We start from the raw sequence: 19,130 nt of genomic DNA on the forward strand, positions 1-19,130 counted from the left end.
CACACACATCTGTAGTAACACACACACCTGTAGTAACACACCTGTGTGACCTCTACAAACACCAGAGAAGAAGAACAAAAAGACATTTAACATCCATCATCAGACCGTCTGCTGTTTACACACAGAAGGTCAGAGAGTGTGTGTGTGTGTGTGACAGCTGTCAGTGTGTTCATCACTTAATCTCTGTGTGTATGTGTGTTAGTGTGTGTCACAGGGTGTGTTGTAGTTTGTGTGTGTGTGTGTGTGTGTGTGTGTTTCCAGCAGGTCAGACTCAGATCACTTATATAATGATGGTCCAGCAGGGGGCGCTCTGATTGGTCCACCACTGATCAGCTGACTGTAATTAAACTTAAACAATGAGCTCAGATCACATGACGTGTATAATGAGAGCTGAGTATGCTGCCGCCCCTGTGGTCACTCTCAGTACTGCAGCTAAAAACACATTTAAATTCAGCTTCAATCCATTAATTCATTAAATAATCAAATAAATCTAAATAAAGAGAAAACACTCAGACATCAGCTGATTCAACACTTTACTGATTTTATACAGAAAACAGAGAGAGAGAGTTCACAATGAGTACAATAAGACTGTGTGTGTGTGTGTGTGTGCGTGTGCGTGTGTGTGTGTGTGTTAAGCAGCTCGGGGACTGTAGTAGGGCAGAGCTCTGATGAAGGCGTCCAGTCGGCTGCTGAACAGCTCGCTGTCCAAACTGTTTCCCAACACACACACTGGATTCTTCACTATGTACTCCACATACAGCTGAGAGAGAGAGAGAGAGAGAGAGAGAGAGAGAGAGAGAGAGAGAGAGAGAGAGAGAGAGAGAGAGAGGCAGACAGACAGGTAGAGAGAGAGAGAGAGAGACAGAGAGAGAGAGAGACAGAGACAGAGAGAGAGAGAGAGGGAGAGAGGTAGAGAGAGAGACACACAGAGAGACAGAGAGAGAGACAGGTAGAGAGAGAGAGAGAGACAGACAGACAGACAGGTAGAGAGAGAGAGAGACAGAGAGAGAGAGAGAGAGACAGGTAGAGAGAGAGAGAGAGAGAGAGAGAGAGAGAGAGAGAGACAGGTAGAGAGAGAGAGAGAGAGAGAGACAGGTAGAGAGAGAGACAGGTGGAGAGAGATGAATGTTAGTCATATCATCATCTCACCAACATTTATTATCACTGAGTCATTGTGTCTGAAATACAACACACTGAAAACATGTGTGTGTGTGTGTTTTTCTATCCTGGTGGGGACCCTAACCTGACATATCACCAACCCTGTGGGGACCGACTCCTGGTTTCCATGGTAACGAGCATTGGAATCAATAGCAAACAGCCTCCTGATAGGCCTGGTCCCCACAAGGTTGGTTTTCCTGACTGTGTGTGAACCCCAGAGGTCACACACGGTACTGCAGTGTGGGGACCTTTTCCTGACAAAGTATGTAAGTGTGTATATTAGCATGTTAGCTTCGTATTAGCATATTAGCTTAGCGATTAGCCCCCTAGGTTAATGCTAATAGACGTTAGTATTACGGTCCCAACGAGGCGAGGAGTTTTTGATATTTCAAGTCATTTTTTTGTTCAAACAGAATTGTGATGAATTTAGGAGTTAAAATTACGTCTCTAGACCCTTTAGAAAGGCTGGACCCAGTCAGGATCCCCACCAGGTAGTAAAAACGCGTATGTGTGTGTGTGTGTCTCACGTTGCTGTAGATGTGTTGCAGTGTGTGTGTGTGTGTGTGTGTGTGTGTGTGTGTCTCACGTTGCTGTAGATGTGTTGCAGTGTGTGTGTGTGTGTGTGTGTGTGTGTGTGTGTGTGTGTGTGTGTGTGTGTGTCTCACGTTGCTGTAGATCTGTTGCAGTGTGTGTGTGTGTGTGTGTGTGTGTGTGTGTGTGTGTGTGTGTCTCACGTTGCTGTAGATCTGTTGCAGTGTGTGTGTGTGTGTGTGTGTGTGTGTGTGTGTGTGTGTGTGTGTGTGTGTGTGTGTGTGTCTCACGTTGCTGTAGATGTGTTGCAGTGTGTGTGTGTGTGTGTGTGTGTGTGTGTGTGTGTGTGTGTGTGTGTGTGTGTCTCACGTTGCTGTAGATCTGTTGCAGTGTGTGTGTGTGTGTGTGTGTGTGTGTGTGTGTGTGTGTGTGTGTGTGTGTGTGTGTGTGTGTGTGTGTGTGTGTCTCACGTTGCTGTAGATCTGTTGCAGTGTGTCTCTGGCTGTAGGAACAGACAGATCTGTGTTCATAACAAACTTCAGTCCACTCGGAGTCTCAAAGTAGTGAAGACGATATTTACTGGTCTGAAAGGACAAGAAGCCCTCCTTCCTGCAGACAGACAGGCTGTTAAGGACCACAGACAGGTAGAGAGGTAGACAGACAGGTAGAGAGATAGACAGACAGGTAGAGAGATAGACAGGCTGCTAAGGACCACAGACAGGTAGAGAGGTAGACAGACAGGTAGAGAGATAGACAGGCTGCTAAGGACCACAGACAGGTAGAGAGACAGACAGGTAGAGAGATAGACAGGCTGCTAAGGACCACAGACAGGTAGAGGGACAGACAGGTAGAGAGACAGACAGGCTGCTAAGGACCACAGACAGGTAGAGAGACATACAGACAGGTAGAGGAGACAGACAGGTACAGAGACAGACAGACAGACAGACATACAGGCTGCTAAGGACCACACACAGGTAGAGAGACAGACAGGTAGAGAGACAGACAGGTAGAGAGATAGACAGGTTTAAGGATACATGTCCAGAGGCGACATTTTACTGACGAATGATCTGATGGAGAACAGCATCCCGTACATCAGCTTAAACTCCTGCAGAGAGACAGACAGGTAGAGAGACAGACAGGTAGAGAGACAGACAGGTAGAGAGAGAGAGAGACAGGTGTGTTATTGATTGACAGGTGTGTTATTGATTGACAGGTGTGTTGTTGATTGACAGGTGTGTTGTTGATTGACAGGTGTGTGTTTGATTGACAGGTGTGTGTTTGATTGACAGGTGTTAACTTTGATTGACAGGTGTGACAGGTGTGTTGTTGATTGACAGGTGTGTTTGATTGACAGGTGTGACAGGTGTGTTGCTGATTGACAGGTGTGTGTTTGATTGACAGGTGTGTAGTTGATTGACAGGTGTGTGTTTGATTGACAGGTGTGACAGGTGTGTGTTTGATTGACAGGTGTGTTGTTGATTGACAGGTGTGTAGTTGATTGACAGGTGTTCACTTTGATTGACAGGTGTGACAGGTGTGTGTTTGATTGACAGGTGTGACAGGTGTGTGTTTGATTGACAGGTGTGACAGGTGTGTGTTTGATTGACAGGTGTGTGTTTGATTGACAGGTGTGACAGGTATGTGTTGCTGATTGACAGGTGTGACAGGTGTTAACTTTGATTGACAGGTGTGTGTTTGATTGACAGGTGTGACAGGTATGTGTGTTGCTGATTGACAGGTGTGACAGGTGTGTTTGATTGACAGGTGTGTGTTTGATTGACAGGTGTGACAGGTGTGTTATTGATTGACAGGTGTGTGTTGATTGACAGGTGTGACAGGTGTGTGTTTGATTGACAGGTGTGTGTTGATTGACAGGTGTGACAGGTGTGTGTTTGATTGACAGGTGTGTGTTTGATTGACAGGTGTGTGTTTGATTGACAGGTGTGTTGCTGATTTACAGGTGTGACAGGTGTGTTGTTGATTGACAGGTGTGACAGGTGTGTTTGATTGACAGGTGTTAACTTTGATTGACAGGTGTGACAGGTGTGTGTTTGATTGACAGCTCACCTCGTCCTTGGAGATGCCCGCCTGCTTCTTCCTGTTCCACTCGTTGTAATACAGACAGTTTCCATTACGGTCAAATATGTACAGATTATGCACCGTCATCTGGAACGATAACCAATACTGATCAATAACTCCTCCTCTACTCCTCCTCCTCCTCCTCTACTCCTCCTCCTCTACTCCTCCTGTACTCCTCCTGAACCTCCTCCTAAACTCAAATATGTACAGATTATGCACCGTCATCTGGAACGATAACCAATACTGATCAATAACTCCTCCTCTACTCCTCCTCCTCCTCCTCTACTCCTCCTCCTCTACTCCTCCTGTACTCCTCCTGAACCTCCTCCTAAACTCAAATATGTACAGATTATGCACCGTCATCTGGAACGATAACCAATACTGATCAATAACTCCTCCTCTACTCCTCCTCCTCCTCCTCCTCCTAAACTCAAATATGTACAGATTATGGACCGTCATCTGGAACGATAATCAATACTGATCAATAACTCCTCTACAGGTACAGCTCTACTCCTCCTGAACCTCCTCCTAGCCTCCTCCTCCTCTCCTACAGTACCTCCTCCTCTCTCAGAGCACCTCCTCCTCTCCCAGAACTCCTCCTAACCTCCTACAGCACCTCCTCCTCTCCTACAGCACTTCCTCCTCTCCCAGAGCTCCTCCTACCCTCCTACAGCATCTCCTCCTCTCCTCCAGCACCTCCTCCAGCACCTCCTCCCTCACCTCTTCCTCTCCTACAGCACCTCCTCCCTCTCTTCTTCCTCTCCTACAGCACCTCCTCCCTCTCCTCTTCCTCTCCTACAGCACCTCCTCCCTCTCCTCTTCCTCTCCCAGAGCTCCTCCAGCACTTCCTCCTCTCCTCTTCCTCTCCTACAGCACCTCCTCCCTCTCCTCTTCCTTTTCCTCTCCTTCAGCACCTCCTCCTCTCCTGCAGCACCTCCTCCTCTCCTCTTCTCCAGCACCTCCTCCTCTCCTCTTCTCCAGCACCTTCTCCTCTCCTACAGCATCTCCTCCTCTCCTCTTCCTCTCCTACAGCACCTCCTCCCTCTCCTCCTCCTCTCCTACAGCACCTCCTCCCTCTCCTCCTCTTCCTCTCCTCCAGCACCTCCTCCCTCTCCTCCTCTCCTCTTCCTCTCCTACAGCACCTCCTCCCTCTCCTCTTCCTCTCCTCCAGCACCTTCTCCTCTCCTGCAGCACCTCCTCCTCTCCTCTTCCTCTCCTCTTCTTCTCCTACAGCACCTTCTCCTCTCCTACAGCCTCTCCTCCTCTCCCAGAGCTCCTCCTACCCTCCTCCTCTCCTCTTCCTCTCCTACAGCGCCTCCTCCCTCTCCTCTTCCTCTCCCAGAGCTCCTCCTCCTCTCCTCCAGCACCTTCTCCTCTCCTCCAGCACTTCCTCCTCTCCTCTTCCTCTCCTACAGCACCTCCTCCCTCACCTCTTCCTCTCCTACAGCACCTCCTCCCTCTCCTCTCCCTCTCTCAGAGCTCCTCCTCCTCTCCCTCTCTCAGAGCTCCTCCTCCTCTCCTCCAGCACCTTCTCCTCTCCTCCAGCACTTCCTCCTCTCCTCTTCCTCTCCTACAGCACCTCCTCCCTCTCCTCTTCTTCTCCCAGAGCTCCTCCTCCTCTCCTCCAGCACTTCCTCCTCTCCTCTTCCTCTCCTACAGCACCTCCTCCTCTCCTCTTCCTCTCCTACAGCACCTCCTCCCTCTCCTCTTCCTCTCCTCCAGCACCTCCTCCTCTCCTCCTCTGTGTATATCAGTAATAATAAACCAGTCGGATTTAAATGGCGTCTCTCTCTCTTTAAACAGTGTGTAAGCGCAGCGGGAAAACCAGCTGATTGACGGTGTTTACATCATTTATTAACTCATTAATTCATTATTAAACTAACTCGAGTCTCTCTGAAACATGAAGCAGCTCTGAAATACGAACAAAACTGCTTTTAAAACAACGTTTTTACACATTTTAAGTAGAGCCGCAGTGTTTACCTTCTCTTCCTGTTTCCAGCAGGACCCCGCTGCAGAGCTGCCCGCTCACATGCCAGACTAAAACTAGCTGAGAGTGACGTCATGCTGTTTATTATTATAAAAGCATATGCAGATTTTTGTTTTATAACTCTAAATAACATATACACACACTGTTCTGCTCTCAGAATAGTTTTTTATGATTTAAGGTACTTGAATGACTTGATTTAATTAATGTATTAGATTCGATTTAATGGTAAGAACACACACAGACACACACACAGACACACACACACACACACACACACAGACACACACAGACACACACTCGATCTGGAACTTTATTTTGAAGGCTACATAACGGTTTATAACGGTAACGTAGCAACCAGCAGTAAGAAAGACGGCGGGTCTCTGACTCGTCTTTGTCATACTGGCTGTAAGTTTGTTAATTTGAAGTAATATATAATATATAATGATAAGTTAATATATAATATATAATTATAAGTTAATATATAATATATAATTATAAGTTAATATATAATATGTAATGATAAGTTAATGAGTTTAGTATTGTAATGTGTGATGTTTATTAACTAACTTAAGTCAAACAAGAAGTTAAAAGTAATTTGTGAGCTGATGTAAAGTCATAGACTGTATATAAGAAAGTGTAAAGTGAGCGTTGCTTAGCAACAGTGTATCTCAGCCTACCGTTAAGGTAAACGGCTCATTTGTGCCGTGTCGTTTTTTATCTATTCTTTAAATATTATTAGTGTTTATTAGTTTTCTTTACAGCGTGTCGCTAAGGTTTGTATTGTTTTTTATTTACAGTTTCACTCGTCGTGTTATTACTAAATCTAAGGACATAAAGGGAGGAAGACGCTCTGATCCTGCTCAGGTGTACCTGAGTTTGGCTGACTGTTAAACTGTGTTAACGTACGAAGCACACAACACACAGGGAGAAGAGTACACACACACACACACACACACACACAGGGAGAACAGTACACACACACACACACACACACACACACACACAGGGAGAACAGTACACACACACACACACACACACACACACACACACACACACAGGGAGAACAGTACACACACACACACACACACACACACAGAGGTGAGTATGTATATATACTTATTTATTATTTATTTTTATATAAATAAATTATATAATAATAATAATAATAATAATAATAATAATAATAATAATAATAATTATTATTATTATTTATTAAATAATTAATTATTAATATTATTATTATGAAAGTTTCGCTGATGACCGCGTTGCTTTGATCTCGCGATATTTACAGGCTCGCGGTACTAAGTATTCATAGAGACAAGATGGCGGCAGCAGCAGTGATGCCCGTGTACGGACAGAAGATTTCTCCTAAAAACGACCTGGTACCGGACTGGACCGGACAGGAAGTCAGCACCGGGGTGAGTACCGGAGCGGTGTGAGCGCAGAGCAGTTAGCAGGGCCCGGTAGAGTCCCGGTGGAGCCGCTTTAACCGGTTAACGGAGGTTGAATGAGACAGCACTTCTGTAGCAGCTAGCGGCGGCTAACGGCTAACTTATATATGCTAAGTCTAGCCGGGCCGAGCCGAACCGAGCCGAGCCGAGCGGAGTCTAGCCCAGCCGAACCGAGCCGAACCGAATGAGTCCTGATGGAGACGCTGTTTGTTTAAACAAGAAAAAACCCGCTAAAGCAGGATGAAGCTAACTGTTAGCACTTTAAACTGTAAGGAGCGCTCCTCCTCCACTCCTCATAAGTTCCTCCACTACTTCATTACTCCTCCACTACTCCTCCTCTCCTCCACTACTTTCCTCTACTCCTCCTCTCCTCCACTACTCCTTTACTCCTCCTCTCCTCCTCCTCTAGTGTAACTATTACAGTGAGTTAACTCAGCAGTCAGGAGTTCAGATGTTCATTAAATCACTTATACTTTACTATATATATATTACTTATAAACATTTAACAGTTAATATGAAGCTTGAGTCAAATCTTCATCGTCTATGTTTCAGCGTTACAGTGTTTTTAGTAGCAAAGTCTTTCCTGTTACTATACTTCCACCACAGAGACACAGGAAACACTAAGAGGGAATCTGATGCTAAACACTGTAAATGTGTCGGGGAGGGAAGGAAGGAAGGAAACACTAAGAGGAGGGAGGGAGGGAAGGAAGGAAGGAAACACTAAGAGGGAATCTGATGCTAGAAACTAGGGATGTCCCGATATGACTTTTTCACTTCCGATACGATACCGATATTGTAGCCTTGAGTATTGGCCGATACCGATATCAATACGATACGATATAGGCACGAATCATACATATATTTATTCCTTATTTTGTTGTGTGGAATGTTAGAAAAGGCTTGATAAAGTGATGTTACTGTTACTGTTACTGATGTTGTGATATAACAGAAAATAGTCAGCAACAGTAGGTATAGGAAAAACTGACCCATTTATTATTAACCAATTGGTTACATAAATTTTAACCTTCAACATAAGAGTATTACCTCAACAAATCCAATAAAAACAAAATGTTATATTTAAAGTGCAAAATAACCACTGGTTACCAACACAACTGAAGCGAGCCAGAGGCTTGTTGCTTCGCCTTGCTGCTCACGCGAAAATCCTCATGTTCTTTTTTGTGGTGTTTTTTCAAATGTGCGATGAGGTTGGTTGTATTGAACCTTTCCGGTTCTGTCCCTCCACGGGACACTTGCGCCTGACAAATGTTGCATTTAGCTGCAACGTCTTTGTCCGAGTTTACAGTAAAATACTTCCACACAGCCGACATCACTACACCTTGCTGCAGGCACACACGTTGTCGTTGTTGTGATCACGTGGGCTGTGCATGCTGGATCAGAGACGCTCTTCTTCCGCGGCCGGCACCAACGTTAATTAAGGGGCATTACCACCACCTACTGTGTTGGAGTGTGATCAAACCAGAGTCACCTATTATTATAGAAGTGCTGGAGCGGTAAATGGACAGTTTATATCGGAGCGTTTATATCGGAGTTTTTAGATTCAGTCCGATAAAATCCGATATTCACTTTTTTGGCTGATATCGGACTGATTTCCGATATCAATATCGGATCGGGACATCCCTACTAGAAACACTGTAAATGTGTCAGATATCACTGATATGACTAACTCACACTGATGAAGCTGATCAGAGACTTTAAATGACTGAATACATCCTCCATCACTGAACACTGTTCTATAAAATCACTTTATTTTTTCCGTTTTTAATATTTGTGAATCCTGTTTATTTAACCCTTTACTGTTATTCTACTAATAAAACCAGTGTTAACCTGACACATAGAAGTCCTACGGGAACTGCTCGGCTCTGTGCTGGGGGGTTAGTGTCGAGCTTTATAAGCAGACAGAGCTCAGGGGCTCAGTGTGTGTGTGTGTGTGTGTGTGTGTGTGTGTGTGTGTGGGGGGGGGGGGGGGTGTTAATACTCAGTATGAACAGGAGGGATGATCAGAGACTCATGGACACTGGGAACACTAACAGAGCCATAGGAATCATTTAATGTGTGATGGTGATGGTGATGATGATGATGATGATGGTGATGATGATGATGATGATAGTGATAGTGATGATGATGATAGTAATGATGACGACAATAATGATGAACTGTGTCTCTGTCAGACGACCATCATGGCGGTGGAGTATGATGGAGGAGTTGTGATCGGAGCAGACTCTAGAACCACCACCGGGTAAGAGTGTGTTACTGTGTGTGTGTTACTGTGTGTGTGTGTGTGTGTGTGTGTGTGTGTGTGTGTGTTACTGTGTGTGTGTGTGTGTGTTACTGTGTGTGTGTGTGTGTGTGTGTGTGTGTGTGTGTGTGTGTGTGTTACTGTGTGTGTAACTGATGATCTCTGATGTATTGATCTTAGAGTTTTTCCGATTCCGATACCAGTATCAGAAATGCCTCAGACACTAAATGCTGGCATCAGTATCGGCGAGTCCTGAGGCCTGTACTATGAAGCTGGATTAACATACCCAGGATATCTCTCTGTTACCTGGGTTACTAAGACATTCGCAGTCCAGGATAAGCGGTACTACGAAGCTGGTTATCAACTCGGTAAATCAACCCAGGGTTTTCCAATCTGGATCTCTGCGCGCTCACATAAAGGGGAGGTGTTTGCAGCGTCTGACCAATCACAGCACGCTCACATAAAGGGGAGGTGTTTGCAGCGTCTGACCAATCACAAACATGGAGAAACCCTGCAGAGCAGACTACTTTACCCTTTACCATGGAGGAGCAGACAATTATTCTTCAACAATATGAAGAATTCAAACATCATCCAGGCCAAAAGCAACACTGTTGCTGCAGCAAAAGCCAGGAAGGAATGCTGGCAGAAAATAGCTGACTCTGTTAATGTGTAAATTCATGAGATTATACAATATTAATTTATCAGACAATATAAACGGACAGCACTCTGATCACACAATGCCACTTTATTACGGCACAGACGTTTGGGGCAGATCGCTTCCTCAGTGCCCTTCCTTTCATAGAGACATTAAGTTAGTTTAATATTCAACATTCAAAATACAAACCTATTATGCGCTACAACCATTTGAGTGAATGATGTCAAACCAACTGTATAACATACAGAATAATATCCTCATGTGCCTCAAGGATTATTTTACAAATATATATTTTGGCCAATTAAAAAATTGCATCTATCCCTAAAAGCTCATTCTCTCCTAAGCGCTCCTCTCATGATCCGCACCAATGTTGACAGCCAGGATCTTTTAAGAATGGGCAGCTCATTTTCTAAGAGAGCTGATTGGTCAGGAGGTGGTGCTTTTGTACTCGTTGATCTCTTATCCAGAACATAACCTGCTCCGGAGCAGGTTAGCAGCTCACCATAAGTTACCATGGTGATTTACCCCGGAGCAGGTTAGCCCTTCAGCATAAGTTACCATGGTGATTTACCCCGGAGCAGGTTAGCCGTTCAGCATCAGTTACCATGGTGATTTACCCCGGTAAGAAGTGAACCAGCTTCGTAGTACGGGAAACCCAGAGTTAACCCTGAAGTTACCTCGATAAGAGAAAATCCAGCTTCATAGTACAGACCTCTGGAGTCCAGGCCCGGATCCGATACCACGTCATTTATTAGAAATAGGAATCTATTTACTGTTAGCTCCGTTAGCTCTCACACACTTCTTCTTCTCTGCTCTTAAAACAGTTGTGCTGTACTGCTGTTTTAAAAGGGCGAAGAAGAATTGATCACCTGACGCCTGTAACAAGGAGCTAACGTTAGCACATCATGTCGCCGGTTTGGCACCTATGGGTGTCACCTTCTCTACGGTCTATGGGTGTCACCTTCTCTACAGTCTATGGGTGGCACCTTCTATACAGTCTATGGGTGGCACCTTCTATACAGTCTATGGGTGGCACCTTCTATACAGTCTATGGGTGGCACCTTCTATACAGTCTATGGGTGTCACCTTCTCTACGGTCTATGGGTGTCACCTTCTCTACGGTCTATGGGTGTCACCTTCTCTACAGTCTATGGGTGGCACCTTCTCTACAGTCTATGGGTGGCCCCTTCTATACAGTCTATGGGTGGCACCTTCTATACAGTCTATGGGTGGCACCTTCTATACAGGCTATGGGTGGCACCTTTTATACAGTCTATGGGTGGCACCTTTCTATACAGTCTATGGGTGGCACCTTTCTATACAGTCTATGGGTGGCACCTTTTATACAGTCTATGGGTGGCACCTTTTATACAGTCTATGGGTGGCACCTTCTATACGGTCTATGGGTGGCACCTTCTATACAGTCTATGGGTGGCACCTTCTATACAGTCTATGGGTGGCACCTTCTATACAGTCTATGGGTGGCACCTTCTATACAGTCTATGGGTGGCACCTTCTATACGGTCTATGGGTGGCACCTTCTATACGGTCTATGGGTGGCACCTTCTATACGGTCTATGGGTGGCACCTTACTATACAGTCTATGGGTGGCACCTGTCTATACAGTCTATGGGTGGCACCTTACTATACGGTCTATGGGTGGCACCTTCTATACGGTCTATGGGTGGCACCTTCTATACGGTCTATGGGTGGCACCTTCTATACGGTCTATGGGTGGCACCTTCTATACGGTCTATGGGTGACACCATCTATACGGTCTATGGGTGGCACCATCTATACGGTCTATGGGTGGCACCATCTATACAGTCTATGGGTGGCACCTTTCTAATACAGTCTATGGGTGGCACCTTCTATACAGTCTATGGGTGGCACCTTCTATACAGTCTATGGGTGGCACCTTCTATACAGTCTATGGGTGGCACCTTCTATACAGTCTATGGGTGGCACCTTCTATACAGTCTATGGGTGGCACCTTTCTAATACAGTCTATGGGTGGCACCTTCTATACAGTCTATGGGTGGCACCTTCTATACAGTCTATGGGTGACACCTTCTATACAGTCTATGGGTGACACCTTCTATACAGTCTATGGGTGGCACCTCTCTATACAGTCTATGGGTGGCACCCTTCTATACAGTCTATGGGTGGCACCTTCTATACAGTCTATGGGTGGCCCCTTCTATACAGTCTATGGGTGGCACCTCTCTATACAGTCTATGGGTGGCACCTTCTATACAGTCTATGGGTGGCACCTTCTATACAGTCTATGGGTGGCACCTCTCTATACAGTCTATGGGTGGCACCTTCTATACAGTCTATGGGTGGCACCTTCTATACAGTCTATGGGTGGCACCTTACTATACGGTCTATGGGTGGCACCTTCTATACAGTCTATGGGTGGCACCTTCTATACAGTCTATGGGTGGCACCTTCTATACGGTCTATGGGTGGCACCTTCTATACAGTCTATGGGTGGCACCTTGTATACAGTCTATGGGTGGCACCTTCTATACAGTCTATGGGTGGCACCTTCTATACAGTCTATGGGTGGCACCTTCTATACAGTCTATGGGTGGCACCTTCTATACAGTCTATGGGTGGCACCTCTCTATACAGTCTATGGGTGGCACCTTTATATACAGTCTATGGGTGGCACCTTTATATACAGTCTATGGGTGGCACCTTTATATACAGTCTATGGGTGGCACCTTTATATACAGTCTATGGGTGGCACCATCTATACAGTCTATGGGTGGCACCTTTATATACAGTCTATGGGTGGCACCTTACTATACAGTCTATGGGTGGCACCTTACTATACAGTCTATGGGTGGCACCTTACTATACAGTCTATGGGTGACACCTTCTATACAGTCTATGGGTGGCACCATCTATACAGTCTATGGGTGGCACCTTTCTAATACTGTGATGTAATGATCTCTGATGTATTGATCTCTGATGTAATGATTAGTGATGTAATGATCTGTGATGGAATGATGTAATGATGGGTGATTTAATGATGTAATGATCAGTGATGTAATGATGTAATGATGTAATGATCTCTTCTCTCTATCAGAGCTTACATCGCCAACAGAGTGACAGACAAACTGACTCCTATCCATGATAAGATCTTCTGCTGCAGGTCAGTCACCTCCTCCTCTGCACCTCCTCCTCACTGCTCCTCCTCTCTTCCTCCTCTGCATCTCCTCTGCACCTCCTCTACTCCTCCTTATTGCTCCTCACTGCTCTTCCTCTACTCACTGTGTGTGTGTGTGTGTGTGTGTTTCAGGTCTGGATCAGCTGCTGACACTCAGGCCATAGCAGATGTGGTGACCTATCAGCTGGGCTTCCACAGGTACGTCCTCACCTGTCACCTGTATGTTAATGAGGCAGCTCTGTCCAATCAGCTGTGGTTAACCCTGATCTCTGTGGCCCCGCCCCCAGCATCGAGCTGGACGAGCCCCCATTGGTGGAGACGGCCGCCAATCTCTTCAAAGCGAGCTGCTACCGCTACAGAGAAGAGCTAACAGCTGGGATACTGGTGGCAGGCTGGGACCGGAGGAAGGGAGGACAGGTAACTCACCTGGACATATTATATATATATATATATATACTATATACACTGGGACAGGAGGAAGGGAGGACAGGTAACTCACCTGGACATATTATATATATACTATATACACTGGGACAGGAGGAAGGGAGGACAGGTAACTCACCTGGACATATTATATATATACTATATACACTGGGACAGGAGGAAGGGAGGGCAGGTAACTCACCTGGACATATTATATATATATACTATATACACTGGGACAGGAGGAAGGGAGGACAGGTAACTCACCTGGACATATTATATATATACTATATACACTGGGACAGGAGGAAGGGAGGACAGGTAACTCACCTGGACATATTATATATATATATACTATATACACTGGGACAGGAGGAAGGGAGGACAGGTAACTCACCTGGACATATTATATATATACTATATACACTGGGACAGGAGGAAGGGAGGACAGGTAACTCACCTGGACACTAATATATATATATACTATATACACAGGGACAGGAGGAAGGGAGGACAGGTAACTCACCTGGACATATTATATATATACTATATACACTGGGACAGGAGGAAGGGAGGACAGGTAACTCACCTGGACACTAATATATATATATACTATATACACTGGGACAGGAGGAAGGGAGGACAGGTAACTCACCTGGACATATTATATATATACTATATACACTGGGACAGGAGGAAGGGAGGACAGGTAACTCACCTGGACACTAATATATATATATATACTATATACACAGGGACAGGAGGAAGGGAGGACAGGTAACTCACCTGGACATATTATATATATATATATATATATATATATATATATATATATACTATATACACAGGGACAGGAGGAAGGGAGGACAGGTAACTCACCTGGACATATTCACATCTCTTTCCCCCCCCCCCAGGTGTACTGCGTGCCTATAGGTGGCATGCTGGTGAGGCAGCCAGTGTCAGTAGGAGGAAGTGGCTCCACGTACATCTACGGCTTCATGGACTCCAACTATAAACAAGGCATGACCAAAGACCAGTGCATGGACCTCACTGCTGCAGGTACCTGTCTCTCTCTCTACCTGTCTGTCTCTCTACCTGTCTCTCTCTACCTGTCTGTCTGTCTCTCTACCTGTCTGTCTGTCTCTCTACCTATCTGTCTGTCTCTCTGTCTACCTATCTGTCTGTCTCTCTGTCTGTCTGTCTCTCTACCTGTCTTTCTCTCTACCTGTCTTTCTCTCTATACCTGTCTGTCTGTCTCTCTCTATACCTGTCTGTCTGTCTCTGTACTTGTCTGTCTGACCTGTCTCTCTCTACCTGTCTGTCTCTAACTTGTCTCTCTCTATACCTGTCTGTCTCTCTATACCTGTCTGTCTGTCTCTCTCTCTCTACCTGTGTCTCTGTAACTTGTCTCTCTCTCTCTCTCTCTACCTGTCTCTATACCTGTCTGTCTGTCTCTATACCTGTCGTTCTCTAACGTGTCTCTCTCTCTCTGTACCTGTCTGTGTCTCAGCCCTGTCTCTGGCGATGGAGAGAGACGGGTCCAGTGGAGGTGTGGTGAGACTGGCTTCCATCTCAGAGGAAGGAGTGGAGAGACGAGTTATACTGGGAAACCAGCTGCCCAGCTTCTCTAAACACTAAATACACACACACACACACACACACACACTATACACACTATACACACACACTAAACACACTCTGTGCTGTTTTGTTGTTAATAAAGTTTTCCATCTGTTCATCCGGTTCTGTTGTTTCCTTTGTTAGGTGTGTGTGTGTGTGAGTGAGAGCTCCGGGAGAGAAATCTGTCTTTTAAAATAAAGTTGCACTGTTAATACAGTAATTACGGCAGCACAACTAAATCTCAACGAGAGCCTTTAGCCTACCGTAATTACTGTAGTAGCTAGTCTACCGTAATTACTGTAGTAGCAGCACAATCAAATCCTAATGAGCCTTTAGCCTACCGTAATTACTGTAGTAGCAGCACAATCAAATCCTATTGAGCCTTTAGCCTACCTTAATTACTGTAGTAGCTAGTCTACCGTAATTACTGTAGTAGCAGCACAATCAAATCCTAATGAGCCTTTAGCCTACCGTAATTACTGTAGTAGCTAGTCTACCGTAATTACTGTAGTAGCAGCACAACTAAACAGGTGATTTTGTTAACTTGCTCAGTTTTGTTTGATTTGGTAATTTTCTCTGATGTTTGTGCTGATGTCACGTGTCAGTAGCTACGTAGCTAGATGAAGTCTTTATCTGGTTCATTCGATCGGGAGGCTGCACGGGTTGTTTTATTTTGAAAGAGGGAAGGTTTATGTGTCTGACTTCCTGTCTGGTGCGATCTGCTCTGTTGAGCTTGTCGCGAGTTAACTCGAGGACCGCCAACATTCAAACACGTTATCACGGTCCGTTAACCGTAATACCGTAAATCAGGGCTGCCCAATTTGGGGCCCGCGGGCCAAAGTTGGCCCGCGACCGATTATTTTTGGCCCGCTGCCCTTTCTCGAAATTTTAATACCTTTAATTATTATTTTCCCGCTGCCCACGGTCGGAATATCTCTATTGTTGCAGTTCTCCTCATGACCACAAATTAACATTGTGTTACATTGGGGTAGGGGGGCGCTGTTGAGCTCCCGTCACCTCAAATCCGGCAGGAACAGATGACCAGAGACAGAGAGAGGAGATGCTAGGCTAAGATGGAGCGTGGGAGGCAGTGGCACACTGATGACAGAACATTTAAAAAATACTGGCAACAGCAGTACTTTTTTACGGAGATTGACTCCACAGAATATAAGAATATAATCTTCGTCGCCACTACGAAACGCGGCATTCCCATCAGTTCTCAAAGTCCACCGGAGAGGAGAGGAAGGTGAAGGCGGGAGTTAACCCTAACCCCTAACCCTTCTCCAGCAGCGACAACTGAACAAGAGAATGCAACTCGGGCAAGTTTTCGGATTAGCTCCAACATTGTCAGAAGCGGAAGACCTTTTGCGGTGATTTTGTGTCTGACAGATGCTGCTGACGTCATGTGCCCAAATCAGTCGCGGGCTTTTTCCCACATCAGTTTGTCACGGAGCTGACACGGAGCTTACCGTGGAGCAGACACGGAGCAGACACGGAGCAGGTCACCCGCCGTGTTGAGGACATGGCCAGAGACATTATAATAAGAGAAGGACTTTGATATGGCTGAAGACGTTCGTGGCCATCAGGTCGATGTTCTGCCGTCTCCATGGCGTGTGATGAGCACGGATATATCTGACCCGGCACAGCTGCTCGTCTTCCTGCAGGAGTTAATGAGGACTTGGAGGTGTGTCAGGACTTGGAGGTGTGTCAGGAACTCGCGGGAAGGGACAACACAAGGCGTGGACCCTCATAGACCCTCATGGATGTGTTTATGGCAGAGCAGCGAGTTATGGACAAGAACAGCTTAAAGCGGGAAAAGCTATCTGGCATCAGGACTGACGGAGCCCCCCCCCCCCCCCCCCCGGCTATGGTCGGTAAGAGAACAGGTCTCACTGCACAGTGTTGGTAAAGTTCACGTTCTACATGAACTAGTTCAGTTCATAGTTCACACATTTTAAAATGAACTAGTTCAGTTCATAGCTCACACATTTTAAAATGAACTAGTTCAGTTCATAGCTCACACATTTTAAAATGAACTAGTTCAGTTCATAGCTCACACATTTTAAAATGAACTAGTTCAGTTCATAGTTCACACATTTTAAAATGAACTAGTTCAGTTCATAGTTCACACATTTTAAAATGAACTAGTTCAGTTCATAGTTCACACAGTTTAAAATGAACTAGTTCAGTTTTTTTTTTCAATACGTTGTGAACTATACTCTTATAAAATTGTTGCCACAGCAATTATTTCATTAGTTTAACACTGAAACTATGTGTCAGATTTCATCCAGTTTTAAATCCTTATCCAACCAGGATTTACATTAGCGTCGAAGGGCCTTCCCCCATTGTTGTTTAAGTAGTTTTATATATATGTGTGTGTATATATATACATATATACACACACACTCACATAAACACATACTTAGGAGTTTATATTATATATATTTACAAATATTATGGAAGACAACACAGTAAGCAGGCTATTAATTAATGACATCAATAACCATTTACCCGATTTTTGTTATCTGTGACTGTGATTGTGGGAAAGTATGACTATTGTGGAATCCATGAGCGCATTTAAACATGAATCATTAACACAAAACTGGACGCTAAACAGAACGTGACATGGAATGAGAATATAATTGTTGTCATTGTGTGAACGTTGTCATTTGTAGTTGCCAGATCCACTCAAGTTGAGCTCTACTCAACTGTGGCGCTCTCGCACTTGTTAGAATCTGGCAGACAAAGAAGCACACGCAACGGTTGGGCAACACTTTAGTGCGATGTGTGCCTGAACCTTATTGAACGAAATTAAAAAAGAGTGAACGTGACGTTCACAGACACCAGAATGAACGCGTTCATAGTTCATCAGGCAGAAATACCGTTTGTTCAAGTTCACCAACATTATGAACGAGTTCATGAACTTTCGTTCAATGAACGCGTTCATGCACAACACTGCACTGTAGTGTCAGAAAGTCCTCGAGGTTGGTGGGTCGGTATAAAATACCAAGAACAGCTGTGCGCCAAATAGGGTTGCAAAGGGGTGTTGTTTTATAGCAGACATGTTAAACAGAAAAAAAAGGACAGGGACACTTAAGTATGTATATAATGTTCTTGGTGTTTCCTTCTTTTCTTTCCTACCTTCCTCCTACCCTTCCTTCCTTCCTTCCTTCCTTCTTTCCTACCTTCCTCCTACCCTTCCTTCCTTCCTACCTTCCTCCTTCCCTCCTTCCTTCCTACCTTCCTCCTTCCCTCCTTCCTTCCTTCCTTCCTTCTTTCCTACCTTCCTCCTACCCTTCCTTCCTTCCTACCTTCCTCCTTCCCTCCTTCCTTCCTACCTTCTTTCCTACCTTCCTCCTACCCTTCTCTCCTCCCTTCCTTCCTACCTTCTTTCCTACCTTCCTCCTTCCCTCCTTCTCTCCTCCCTTCCTTCCTACCTTCCTTCCTACCTTCCTCCTACCCTTCTCTCCTACCCTTCCTTCCTTCTTTCCTACCTTCTTTCCTACCTTCCTCCTACCCTTCTCTCCTCCCTTCCTTCCTACCTTCTTTCCTACCTTCCTCCTTCCCTCCTTCTCTCCTCCCTTCCTTCCTACCTTCCTTCCTACCTTCTTTCCTACCTTCCTCCTACCCTTCTCTCCTACCCTTCCTTCCTTCCTTCTTTCCTACCTTCCTCCTACCCTTCCTTCTCTCCTCCCTTCCTTCCTACCTTCCTTCCTACCTTCTTTCCTACCTTCTCTCCTCCCTTCCTTCCTTCCTTCTTTCCTACCTTCTTTCCTACCTTCCTCCTACCC

The 19,130-nt window shown here is 45.3% G+C and overlaps 3 protein-coding genes across 8 annotated transcripts in view; 2 read left to right on the top strand and 1 right to left on the bottom strand.

The window, feature by feature from the left end:
- Positions 1-19,130, top strand: part of LOC128384133 (H-2 class II histocompatibility antigen, A-F beta chain-like) — a 226,345-nt gene that overhangs the window by 47,643 nt on the left and 159,572 nt on the right. The window lies entirely within an intron of this gene.
- Positions 571-5,773, bottom strand: trappc1 (trafficking protein particle complex subunit 1). Its single transcript, XM_053343751.1, has 5 exons — positions 5,749-5,773; positions 3,757-3,855; positions 2,724-2,794; positions 2,160-2,298; positions 571-760 (listed from the first exon to the last, which is right to left on the bottom strand). The coding sequence occupies exons 2-5, from the start codon at positions 3,853-3,855 to the stop codon at positions 632-634; spliced, it is 438 nt and encodes a 145-aa protein (XP_053199726.1). The 5' UTR covers positions 5,749-5,773; the 3' UTR covers positions 571-631.
- psmb6 (proteasome 20S subunit beta 6) lies at positions 5,547-15,455 on the top strand. Its single transcript, XM_053343274.1, has 8 exons — positions 5,547-5,551; positions 7,047-7,173; positions 9,396-9,463; positions 13,216-13,281; positions 13,429-13,494; positions 13,584-13,713; positions 14,634-14,778; positions 15,230-15,455. The coding sequence occupies exons 1-8, from the start codon at positions 5,547-5,549 to the stop codon at positions 15,355-15,357; spliced, it is 735 nt and encodes a 244-aa protein (XP_053199249.1). The 3' UTR covers positions 15,358-15,455.

Source organism: Scomber japonicus, chromosome 22 (genome assembly GCF_027409825.1).
Source record: "Scomber japonicus isolate fScoJap1 chromosome 22, fScoJap1.pri, whole genome shotgun sequence".
NCBI classification, from domain to species: Eukaryota; Metazoa; Chordata; class Actinopteri; order Scombriformes; family Scombridae; genus Scomber; species Scomber japonicus.